We start from the raw sequence: 12,292 nt of genomic DNA, 5'->3' as shown, positions 1-12,292 counted from the left end.
GAAAAACTTGCCCAAAGTCACACCGAGAGTCAGTGTTGGACTAGTAATAGAGTCTTAAGAGTTCCGAGTCTCTGTTTCATCCAGCGCACACAATGCTGCATTCTTCCTCTGATTATATCAGATGTGTTTATTAGTTAGCACTGGGCTTGGGAGTTGGGTGGTTCTAAGTTGAAATGACCTGTGCACACTGAGAGACGATTTCTAGGCAGAAAATTATACGTGGCATTTCTTGCCCCATGGAGTAAGTTACTGCTGTTCTGTGTAGGTGGCGTCTCCTGGCATTGTGTGTGCCGTGACGTTCGTGCTTTGACGCTGTTGTCTGTTTTCACCAGGTGACTCCAAGCTCTTCCGACCCAGAAGACCCAGATCCAGCAGTGACGCTCTGTCTGCCTCTTTTAACGGAGAGATGCTGGGGAACCGCTGCAATTCCTATGACAATCTGCCGCACGACAATGAGAGTGAGGAGGAGGAGGTCGGGCTGCTCCACATTCCAGCCCTGGTGTCTCCTCATTCAGCCGAGGATGTTGACTTGAGCCCCCCGGACATCGGAGTAGCCAGCTTGGATTTTGACCCAATGTCCTTCCAGTGTAGTCCTCCCAAGCCTGAATCAGAATGTCTGGAGAGCAGTATTTCCTTTTTAGATTCACTAGGATACTCCAAGGATAAGTCCTGTGCCAGTAAAAAGGATGGAGAAGCAGGTGGTAGCCAGTCTCAGACGCCCGGAAGCACTGCAAGCTCTGAACCTGTCTCTCCTCTTCAGGAGAAGCTGAGTCCGTTCTTTACTCTGGACTTGAGCCCAACTGAAGAGAAGCCCTCCAAGCCATCCTCGTTTACAGAAAAGGTTGTCTACGCTTTCTCTCCAAAGCTGGGAAGGAAATTAAGCAAATCACCTTCTATGAACATATCTGAGCCAGTTGCAGTGACCCTTCCACCTCTGGTGTCAGAAGTCATTGGTGCAGTCTCAAATCCTGCAGCTCAGAACACATCGTCTCCGACCTGGGACAGAAGTGTTGAAGAAAGTGATGTCACAAATAGATCCCCCACCCAGATAGTAAAGATGAAAACAAGTGAGAGGGAGGCCCAAGAAGGATGCGAATCTGACGTCCAGCCCCTGGGCCAGGCGGCTGCTGAAGAAATAGAGTTGCCAGGGAAGGAGGAGCAGTCTGTCTCCAGCAGTCAGAGCAAGGCTGTGGCTGCTGGACAGACTCAGACAGGTATCGTTTGTTTTCCTCCGTTCTTTCTTTAAGTTAAGAGGGATCTTTGATCCTGTGTACCACCTGTGCCTTGTAAGGGAGAAATTTGCTCCACAGCTAGTCTGTAATCAAAGAGGATGCTTTTCTGGGAGGTGCTAATGGCTCAAAGCCCTACATTAAAAGCCAGTGGAACAAAACTCCCCACAGAGACAGTAGTCCTGCCTCAGACCTTCACAAAAGTCCCCTTATCTCTTTGGACAGTCAGAATTCAAGGATGATTTTTGCACACATTCATAGCTCTTGAGTATATTTTCCCTTGTAATAAAATACCTTTATGGTAGCCTTACAAGTTAGCAAGCCAGCCTACAGCCTCGGATGTTAGAAACTGTTCTTAATCTGCAAGCACTTGAAGCCTGTTTTCTAAGCAGTCCTCTCTGAGCCAGGTGAGGGTTTGCTTTTTTCCACCCCCATCTCTATAGCAACTCAAGAGGAGATTGCAGTCTTTCTAAACACTGCTTTAGGTTTTCTTCGGAAGCAGATGTGTTTTCTACAGCATTTGCATGTGGGATGGAAGATCATGGATTGCCATTGTGAAATATGGAAGGCATCTGTTTTTTAATGATCAAATGGGGAGTGTTTGGCTTTCCATATAGGCTAACATAAGTTACCTTTTCACTCTCATTTTTTTTCCCAATTTCCCACTAGGAGCAGTTACCCATGACCCCCCTCAGGATTCCGTTCCTGTCAGTTCAGTCTCTCTTATCCCACCACCACCACCTCCGAAAAATGTCGCCCGAATGTTGGCGCTAGCATTAGCTGAGTCTGCACAGCAAGCTTCAACGCAGTCACTGAAGAGACCCGGGATTTCCCAGACTGGCTACACAAATTACGGAGACATTGCAGTGGCTGCAGCTGAAGACGCCTTTCCCAGTTCCTACTCCAGCGTTGCTCTAGATAAAGCCTATTTCCAAGCGGATCGATCAGCAGATCAGTCCCAGCTGCAGGGCCATGTGCCAGGGGACTGCGACGTGCCTCCCCAGGAGTCTGCAGCTGGTGAGGAGCCTCCTTCCAGCACAGCTGAGCCTGGGGAGCAGCTCCACCAGGTACACATAGCAGGGGAGCAGCCACAGCGATCCCATGTGTCTGGGGCCCCAGAAAAGGCCAGAGTCACTTTGGTTGTACCAGACTCAGAGCGGTGTGACGATCACACGAGTTTCCCTGAAGAACAGTCAGGGAAGACCAGTGTGCCGACTGTCTCCTTCGCAGATCAGCAACAGCCTCCAGCCTGTTTCTACAGCGGGGATCAGCCTCCTCCTTTTCTCGGTGCAAGCGTGGATAAGACCCATCACCCTTTAGAACCTGCAGACAAAGCTCCCACACCTTCTGATTTGCCTAGGGACATAACCTACCCTCCTTCCAGGACCCCCGAAGATAATACCAGCATAGCCCCCGTGGCTTACATGACAACCACTCCAGCAGCAGCTGAAATAAGCCCCAGAGAAGCCAACTGGGATGTGGTTGAACAGTCCACTGCTGCTGGCTTTGCTGCCACTGGCTTTACTGCTGCAACCCTCCAGCGCACACAGAGAACTAACCGGCCCCTTCCCCCACCTCCCTCCCAGAGGTCAACAGAGCAGCTACCTGTCGCGGGGCAAGTACAAGCAGCAGCCGGTATAGGATTAAGTAACTCTCACAAGGTAAGAAGGGGAGGAAGTCAGGGAGATGAAATACTCTTTTCCCAAAGGTATGTCATCTTCCAGCAGGGAGCGTTGTTATCTTTGAGTCAGATCCGACACTGACTTTTAAGTCCTCTGGCGGGTTTCCATGAAATAGTTTCCCTGTGTTCTTGGAATCTGCCTTAACTTTGTTGCTGATTTTCTCTTGGAGAAAGAAGCAGTTACCAGGTGGAACTCTTGCTTAACTGTGCCTGCTTCCTTTCCTTCCTAAAGCATCAAGACTGTTCACAGGACACTGAGAGATCCTGAGTAAAGGAGACCCAAGGGCTCTAGATGTCAGGATAGCACCTGTTTTTGTTGCTGTTGCTGTTTTGTTTGTTTTATTTCCCAGCTCCATCACTGACTTACTGTGACTTTGGGCAAGTTATTTAACACTGTCTGCCAATTACTCACATCTGCACAATGCAGATACTTAATTCTCAAGATGCTTCTAAGTTTCTCTGCCTTGCAGACTTCTTTGGAAGTATTGGAGATGATAGTGCCTTGGGATTCTTTGTTATTTTCTCAACAGTAACCAGATGATTGCTCCACAGTCAAGCAGTCTTGGATGAGAGAATGTGTTATGCAGAATGCTGAAGTTTCTTCCCCATTTTCTAATTCTTAAAAAAAGTGCCCTTGGTGCCTGGTGGTCACCTTAAACAGGAAGGACTTAGTTTCTAGTCCTAGTGAAGGATGCTACTTTTAGCAGCTACTTGTCAGGAATAGCAGATTTGAAGCATTGCTGTGAGGATCAAACTAGGCCCAGGAGTCTGTAGATGAGGTAGAGTAGGAGGTGGAGGAGGAATAGTAACCTTTGCCTTGAATGCCTCCTTCGAAGGGTCACTGTATCACTCTTCCCTGTATTTGGGCTCTTAAAGCTGCTGACCGTGCTGCTGTGAGTCACTTCAGAAATCTCTCCATTTGACAGAATCAACTCTTGACAAGATATTCCTGGTATTGAGACTAAGCTAGGCCAATAGCCTGGGTATATACAAATATTTTTAAGTTCAGCAGTACTATTTTAAATCTGTTTTTGTCTTAAGTGAAGATGATGTCATAGTCAATGTTAAGTCACATTTAAAATCTATCATAAACGAGAAAACTTTGGACTGTCCTCCAAAAGTGGCGATGGCTTTTGTGCCAAATGGTAGTATAGGCCTTCTTTTCCTGCTAGTGGGGACAGGTCCAATGCAACCGTGTAGCTTGAGAAAAGTTCCAAATGGCTAAAATAGCCTCTACTTGTGAGTTACAGATATAGTAGTATTTGGCTCCATGGGAGGCATAACACTCATAATATTGTCATCTTTCATTAGGTTCAAGGTATAGTTCCAGCTCCAGAGAGGCCACCTGAACCCCGAGCTCTGGATGAGCCTACACCTGTCTTTGTCAGTGATGGTAGTACTGCTGCCCAGTGTCCCATGGCTACCGCTGCTCTCCAGCCAGGCCTGCCTGAGAAAGTGCGGGACAGCGCCAGGGCCCCACTGCTGCACCTGCGAGCCGAGTCTGTCCCCGTGCACTCCTGTGGCTTTGCTGCACCCGTACCCCCTGCCAGGACGGCAGAGAGTAAGCTCGCTGCTGTCATGCACTCCAACAGTGCTGATGCCACCAGCAGTCCAAATTACCACTCCTTTGTCACTTCTTCATCGGCCTCTGTAGATGACGGGATGCCTTTGCCACCTCCTGTGCTACAGCCTAAGCATGCTGCTCAGAAAATAGTGTACTCCTCCTCCTTCGCTAGGCCTGATGTCACCACCGAACCCTTTGGTCCGGAAAACTGTTTGCATTTCAGTATGACTCCAAACTGCCAGTACCGTCCCCAGAGTGTACCTCCACATCACAATAAAGTGGAGCAACACCAAGTGTATGGTGCCAGATCAGAGCCACCAGCCTCTGTGGGGCCTCGTTACAACACCTATGTGGCCCCAGGAAGAAACGCATCTGTACACCACTCCAAGCCATGCAGCCGGGTCGAGTATGTGTCGAGCTCTTCTGTTAGGAGTACTTGTTACCCTGAAGATATTCCACCATACCCTACCATCCGGAGGGTCCAGTCTCTCCACGCACCCCCATCTTCCATGATTCGCTCTGTTCCCATTTCACGGACAGAGGTTCCCCCAGATGATGAGCCAGCCTACTGCCCCAGACCCCTGTACCAGTATAAGCCATACCAGTCTTCCCAGGCCCGCTCAGATTATCACGTAACTCAGCTTCAGCCTTACTTTGAGAACGGACGGGTCCACTACCGGTATAGCCCCTATTCCAGTTCTGCTGCTGGCTCCTACTACAGTCCAGACGGGGCCCTGTGTGATGTGGATGCCTACAGCACAGTGCAGCTGAGACCCCTCCACCGCCTACCCACTCGCGATTTTGCTTTCTACAATCCTAGGCTGCAAGGGAAGAGCCTGTACGGTTATGCTGGGTTGCCTCCTCGTCCACGGGCCAACATGACCGGCTATTTCTCCAGCAATGACCATCATGTAGTCAACATGCCGCCAGCTGCTGATGTAAAGCACACCTATGCCTCTTGGGATCTTGAAGACATGGAAAAGTACCGCATGCAGTCCATCCGGAGAGAGAGCCGTGCTCGGCAGAAGGTGAAAGGGCCTGTCATGTCGCAGTATGATAACATGACTCCAGCTGTGCAAGATGACCTGGGTGGGATCTACGTCATCCATCTGCGCAGCAAGTCAGATCCTGGGAAAACTGGACTTCTTTCGGTGGCAGAGGGCAAGGAGGGGCGGCGCCCAGCCAAGGTCATCAGTCCCGAGGGAGATGACCGCTTCTACAGGAAGCACACAGAGCCAGAGTTAGACAGAACCCACAGCCACGCAGGCTATGGCAGCGCGCAGGGAGAGAAACCCTCTCTCCCACAGAAGCAGAGCAGCCTGAGGAGCAGGAAGCTTCACGACATGGGTTGCAGCCTCCCTGAGCACAGGGCACATCAGGAAGCAAGCCACAGGCAGTTATGTGAGTCGAAAAATGGGGCTCCTTTCCTGCAGGGAGCTGGACAGTTAGATTACGGGCCCAAAGGAATTCCAGACACGTCGGAGCCAGGGAGCTACCATAACTCTGCAGGGAAACATGGCCCACCCGGTCCGGAGTCTCTGAGACTGAACCACAAGGAGGTGAGGCTTCCCAAAGAGCTGGAGCGGCCTCGAGCCAGGCAGCCTCCGGCCTCAGAGAAACACCCCAGAGACTGCTACAAGGAGGAAGAGCACTTCACGCAGTCCACGGTCCCACCTCCTAAACCCGAGAGGAGTCACAGCCTCAAACTCCATCACACCCAGAACGTGGAGAGGGACCCCAGTGTGCTGTACCCATACCAAACACATGGCAAGCGCCAGAGCAATATGACTGTCATGTCCCAGTATGACAACCTGGAGGATTACCACTCCCTGCCTCAGCACCAGAGGGGGGGCTTTGGAGGGGGAGGTCTGGGGACGTACGTGCCCCCTGGCTTTCCCCATCCACAGAGCAGGACATATGCGACAGCTTTGGGCCAGGGGGCCTTCCTGCCCACAGAGCTGGCCTTGCAGCATCCTGAAACACAGGTCCACGCAGAATGAGCCCTGGGAGCAATAGAGTTGAAGCAGTCTCTGCTGGACAGTGGACTGGTCTATTTTTTTCAATAACCAAAAAGATTAAAAAACAAAACAAAAAAAAACAAAAAACAAAAAAAAATGCTACAACCCCCTGGTCACATTTAAAAAACATAATAAAAGTAAACAAATCAGCATCTCCCCCCCCCCCACTTCCCTGCCTCATTACCACCTCTTCCATCTATAGACTGTATCATTTTTGTCTTTTAAAAGCGAGCTGAATGATTGTAAAGCATTGTGTTGGAAACTGAGTGAAAACTTTGTCAGAGACCACACTTGCCACATAGGGCTAATTTGTAAGAGCCTGAGGGCTGCCTATAGCTGAATTTGAACCTAACTCTCTCTTGGCTTCTTAGTCTTTGCTAGCAAGTCCAGAGCAGTTTGCATCTGTTTCCTGGTGGGCTCGGGCACTTACTGTTGTGTTCCCCCTTCTGCAGCTACACAGCTTGCCCAGTGGGATGCTCCACTCTTCTCCTTCATTAGCCCTGGCTGAGAAGGGGCTTGTGTGTTAGATGAGAGTGGGAGGAAGCTCTTTGGTCCTTCAGATCAATCAGTCAGACTATTAGAAGCATTACGGTAAAAAGGAAGGCCATCTTTAAATTAAACATACTCAAGAGTCATCATAAAACGTGGGACCGTTCGACTCAGGCTGAACTGTATGTTCTTCCCAGTCTTTCTTTTCATGCTTGTTCCTCACAGTTCAAGAACAGGCTCGTGCCACTGCAGAAAGGTTATTTTGTTTGTTTGTTTGTTTAAGTTAGAATTTAAGGAAACTTCTTAGGTGGGAGAAAGTGAAGCTCGCATTGTCATTGCACTGTGTTAGCACCAGAAAGCTGTTGTCAGTGCTTTGAATGCCTTGCCTGTCTTCAGGGGTTTCATGCTCAACAATGTTTGGTAAATGAGAATCTCAATGCAAATATTTCAAACCCCATTTGTTCTCCTAAATTAGCAGCTTGTTTTTTTTTTTTCTTTAATTAAAAAAAATCAACATGGTTTGGATAAACCTGCATTATTTATCTTGGCCGTAAATTTACATGTTAAATTTTGTTTCTGAGCCAGGATACAGGATCCCTGGGAATGTAGCTGTGTTGTCTGTTAGGAAACTGCTAGTTCCCGCAATAACCACTTCTACACAGCCCCTCTTCAGTGGTTGGCTTTCCCAGGCAACTGCCATTTATGTCCCGAGCAGGTACATAGACTTCACTTCCTCTGGGCTTCTGAGATCAGTCTTAACATAACTGTCATTACACCAGCATTTCAGGTACAGCTCTTTATAACTTCGTGGACATGTGACTCTGTTTTGAAAGCTTCATTCCTTATTATAGTAAGAAAAGGACACCTCTCTAGCTCAACTCCATTCTGTTTCCTGAGTCCACCTTGCCACAGATACACCAGGCTAGACCAGCAAGGCAGTCCTGAATTTACAATCTAAGGTTAGGTTATCATTTCATTCCATAACTCTTAATAATACTTGAGTTTTATACATTCATACATTTTAAATACTCACTTTATAGAAGACACTAGGAGATTTCATTCCATTTAATGGATGGTTGCTGCTCTGGCTTTTTAGAACTTGGAATTAACTTTTATTTAGGGCAAAGGAAGAAAATTTTTAAGAGGCTAAAATCATGCTGCTATTGTTGCGAAAAAGTCATTACATTATAAGAATTTATATTTAGTAAAAGAAAAAGTTTTAAGAACAACACAATTTGTATCTGGAAGTACTCTATAAGGTCTTCTTTTGTTTCCCAGAGTTAATTGGAGGGCTGAAATAAAGACCATGGTAGCACTCTTGAGACGGTGATAAGGGACAAGGTCTGTGGGAGGTTAGGCCTTCACATGGGAGGTGGAAGCCCAGCTCGCGTAGAGTCAGAATGTTGGAAGGTCTGGTAGGAAAGTTCCCCTTGGCACACGGGCACGTCCACTGCTACATACTGGACTTGGCTCTTCGGTGATTATGTAGCAATTTTATCTTTTAACCATGATCATCTTTTTGTCAAGTAGGCAACTCTGTCCCTTGGAGAGCACACCAGCCCTGCAGCTTCTCACCAACAGTGGCGGTTGGGAAGAGGAGCTGGTGTGCACATGGCTGTAGTAACTGAGGGTCCAAAATGAAGTGGCACAGGAAGGCCAGTGCAGCTTTCATATCTGTGGGTTTGTTGTCACACACATTGTTCACTCCTGAAGCTAAAGTCTCTTTTATAAATGTGAAGGTTAATTCCTCAGAAACACTCCTTTATTAATAGTACTGTGGGTTTTGAAGTATCAGGTAAATATTTTGAATCGAGAATGGTGACTCCAATTACAGAAGTGTTGAAACACACACTTTAGATGCAGTCTAGAGGTGTTTCGCACAGTGTATGTAGCAAGAGCCTTAACTTTGGATTCGGTGGTCTAAAAGACCCTGCCCACGTTTTCCCTGTCTGATCCTGTGGGGTAGACATCGGATGGCAAATCACTGAGCCGCTTACCTCAGCGTCGTTCCCCTGCGGTGTGACTTCACAGGTAGGGCCGGTGAATGCTACTGCCTTCAAGTGCTGCCATGGAGCATTGCCATCAAGGGACTGGAGCTGCCTTATGCATGATACCCATCATCCTTTCGATGTTCTCGGAGCCATGTCTTCAGATTCAGGTCTGATTCCTTAGTGTAGTTTGAAGTATTTACTATGTAGGCCCTGGCGCTCTGGCTGGAAACTTTCCTACCAGCCCCAGAGATGCCATTTTCTTCTTAACAGATTTTATCTGAGCCTTATTTCTTAATATATTCACTTTCCTTTTAAACATGAAAGTTCCTGGGTTGGTCCCAAGGGTAGGGCCTGCACGTTTCTTATACTAGCAAAGCATTTTTTAAAATTTAGGGTCAGGTTGAACATTTTTAGGGCTAACTATGTAAAGAGGGGCCTTTAACATGAGAGGGGTACAGTGGGTTGTCATGCTTTAAGCAGTAATAACATATCTATTGTAAACTTGAAATTTGCCCCTTTAGTTAAAGCAGGAGTCTGCCAAGTCCAGTTTCTGTCCAGCCCTGTCCGTCACCCATGTGGTAACGTTAGCAGAGTCTCGCCTGGGCAGAGTGTGCAGGGAGATCAGTTGAGAGAGAGAAGGTGTGTCAGAAGGTGACTTCCAAATGGTGAGAGGCATGTGAATCTCAGTGCTGTGTGTCCCGGAGGTGTCAGGCATGGTGTGTCGTAACGTGTGCAAGACGGTGTCAGTGTGCGCAGAGGGTCTTTATTCCTTACCTGATAAGTACTGTTAATGTTCAAAGAATAAAAATGGTTGTTTTACAGTTTAGATTCTGAGATAGCAAAACCTGATTTTTCAACCATGACCTGCATGAGAGAAGCATCCTAGGAAGTCTTAGGTCATACTTTTGAGTTCTTAACGTTAATTTATATAGTGGGTTTTTTTTTTTACGTTTTAATATTTTTTGTGAACTGGTGTAAATTGTTAATGCATATAAGCTTATGTATTTTTGTAAATAGTTTTGTGATTTATTTCTTGCCCTGTATGTAAATATTTAGAGCCTCATTTCTTCCAAACTTATTTGAAGCTGAGTTGTGGGTTTTGGGTTTTGGTTGGTTGGTTGGTTGGTTGGGGGGTGGGGGAGAAGGGGTTTTGTACTTGGAGATACCTTGTGGTTTAAAGCAAATGTCCCACTGAAAGCAATTCAAATATCAACAGAATTATTTCAGGTTAAAACAGACTTCTGTGTGTATTGTGTTTCCTTTTTTACCTAATATGAACTGTAGTAAACAGATGGGGAGTAATTTGGACCAAAAGAAGTGGGTTGTGTGTGACACGGCCTGTTACACCCACAGGGATATTATCTGAGGAAAGGGGTAGAACCGCCCCCTGTGTTTTTGTTTGGTTTGGTTTTTATCTATTTTTCTCAGTGCACTGCCTGGCCAGATGTGCCCCAGGTCAACTCTAACCTCCTTCAGGCTGCACAGGCCTCTCGCTCTGCACTGGGAAGTGCAGGTGACCTACAGCCGGAGGGCTGTCCTCAGGGATACGCGCTGCTGCCGCCTGGCTCCCGCGGTAGCAGTTTCCAGGAAGCCGAATCGGCCTCTCCTCTCAGCATCCTCCAGAACGGGATTGTGAATAAAAAACACATTTTAAAAAGATTCTCACACAGCATCTTGAATGTCCCATTTTCTTCTCAGAATGAAATGACCAGAACAGAATCACCTCCTAAACGAGGCCACCACCTGTAGTAAGCTGGCTTGTGACAAACTTCCAAAAGTTCATGGAAAATGTGTGGTATTAAAAAACTCTGCATGGATTTCAGTTTGGTTTTGCACGGAAACGTGTCTGAATTTCAGTTTTCCATGAGCTCCTGGGGAGTCCCCCGTGCAGTAAGACAAGGTGCTGTAGGTGGAGCCGTGTGCTGCAAGTGGCCCAGCTGCCTTTTGCAGAATTCTCAACCATTTCAACATCTATCTGGCCGACCTCTCTGCGCAACGGTAGCGCGTCGAACTCCGTTTCAACATATATCAGGACTTCAGGAGGGGACCCCAAGTATTTGACTGTTGAGTATTGACTCTTCCTACTGCAAGTTAGAAACTGCAGATCATTCTTCACTTAAATGTAGGAGAGGCCTGTCCATTTTGGCCAGCAGTAGGGAGGGTGTCCTTGTTTCAGGTGACCCTGGTGAGCTGGCTACCTTTCATATGCCTGTATACCACCCCCCAGACTCACAGGCAGAACAGTGGCTTCAGTGAACACTCCCGGGCCTGAGTGTGTGCCTGTGTGCCTGTGCTCAGATGAGGAGAAAGACATGTCTCTGCTGAGTCTTCTCTCTCAATTTCCTGGGCTCTGCTTTCCATGCCAGCTGTTTCGTCACCAAGTTTCCTTCATACTGAAGAAAATACAGCACGTACCTCTTCACAGGTGTACATATAATTGATGAATCACTGATAAATACATTAGTAATGTTGAAGATTTTAGGGAAAGGCGTGTTTTAAAGTAATGCTCTCCCCTACAGGAAAATCGGCTCCTGAAGCCAGCAGAAACAAAACATGCAGGTGGCCACGTTTTCCGCATAGTTAAGAGTGTTCCTCTGAAAAGTGTGAGATGTAAGTGTTTACGGGGTATACTCATACTGCTGCAGGGTTACTGAAAGACATCATATGTATGGATTACTGCGCAATGGTGCTACCCGCAGACACACGGAGATGAAAGTGCTTGCTTGCCAGATAGTCCAACACCAGTGCCCTTTGTGTTTTTGTGCCTTTTAAAAGTTTTCTATATCCTTTGCTTTCTGCTGTTACTTCTTGGTACTGGTAACAAAGTACCTGTAAATGTTCCTTCCTCTTCATCCTCGCTTTGGGACTCTTGGAAAGGACAGAAGATTGTCAAAATGGTGAGTAAAAGGAGTTTGGAACTGGGGCCTGAAAGATCACCCTGGATTGTATGGAATTTGTGTCCTCTTTTCCCTCCCTCCCTTCAGTTATTTGAAAGGCAGAGTGAAAGAGATCTTCCATCCACTGGTTCACTCCCCAAATGGCCACAACAGCCAGGGCTGGGCCAGGCCGAAGCCAGAAGCCAAGAACTCCCTCCTGGTCTCCCATATGGATGGCAGGGGCTCAAGTACTTAGGCCATCTTCTGCTGCCTTCATAGGCACATTAGCAGGGAGCTGGATCGGAAGTGGAGCAGTCAGGATTCAAACCAGCCCGCTGCAATGGGACACCAGCATCACAAACAGCAGCCTCACTTTGCCTCAACTTCAGCCTCTCATCTATTTCTTACTACCCAGGGCTTCGTGATCTTGAGTATCTAGGTTTG

At 47.5% G+C, this 12,292-nt stretch overlaps 1 protein-coding gene across 7 annotated transcripts in view; it reads left to right on the top strand.

Moving 5' to 3' along the window:
• Window positions 1-10,210, top strand: part of ARHGAP32 (Rho GTPase activating protein 32) — a 318,906-nt gene extending 308,696 nt beyond the window's left edge. For all 7 annotated transcript variants that reach the window (XM_070048334.2, XM_070048333.2, XM_089314208.1 and 4 more), the window contains 3 exons: window positions 333-1,214; window positions 1,899-2,890; window positions 4,222-10,210. In XM_070048334.2, coding sequence (XP_069904435.1) covers window positions 333-1,214; window positions 1,899-2,890; window positions 4,222-6,474 — 4,127 coding nt within the window. In that variant the 3' untranslated portion in view covers window positions 6,475-10,210. The remainder of the gene's footprint in view (window positions 1-332; window positions 1,215-1,898; window positions 2,891-4,221) is intronic.
• Window positions 10,211-12,292: the final 2,082 nt, after the last annotated feature.

Source organism: Oryctolagus cuniculus, chromosome 1, assembly GCF_051225735.1.
Source record: "Oryctolagus cuniculus isolate XC-2025 breed Fujian yellow rabbit chromosome 1, ASM5122573v1, whole genome shotgun sequence".
NCBI classification, from domain to species: Eukaryota; Metazoa; Chordata; class Mammalia; order Lagomorpha; family Leporidae; genus Oryctolagus; species Oryctolagus cuniculus.
Note: the sequence above shows the minus strand (reverse complement) of the source record. Positions and strands in the feature narration are given on the sequence as shown.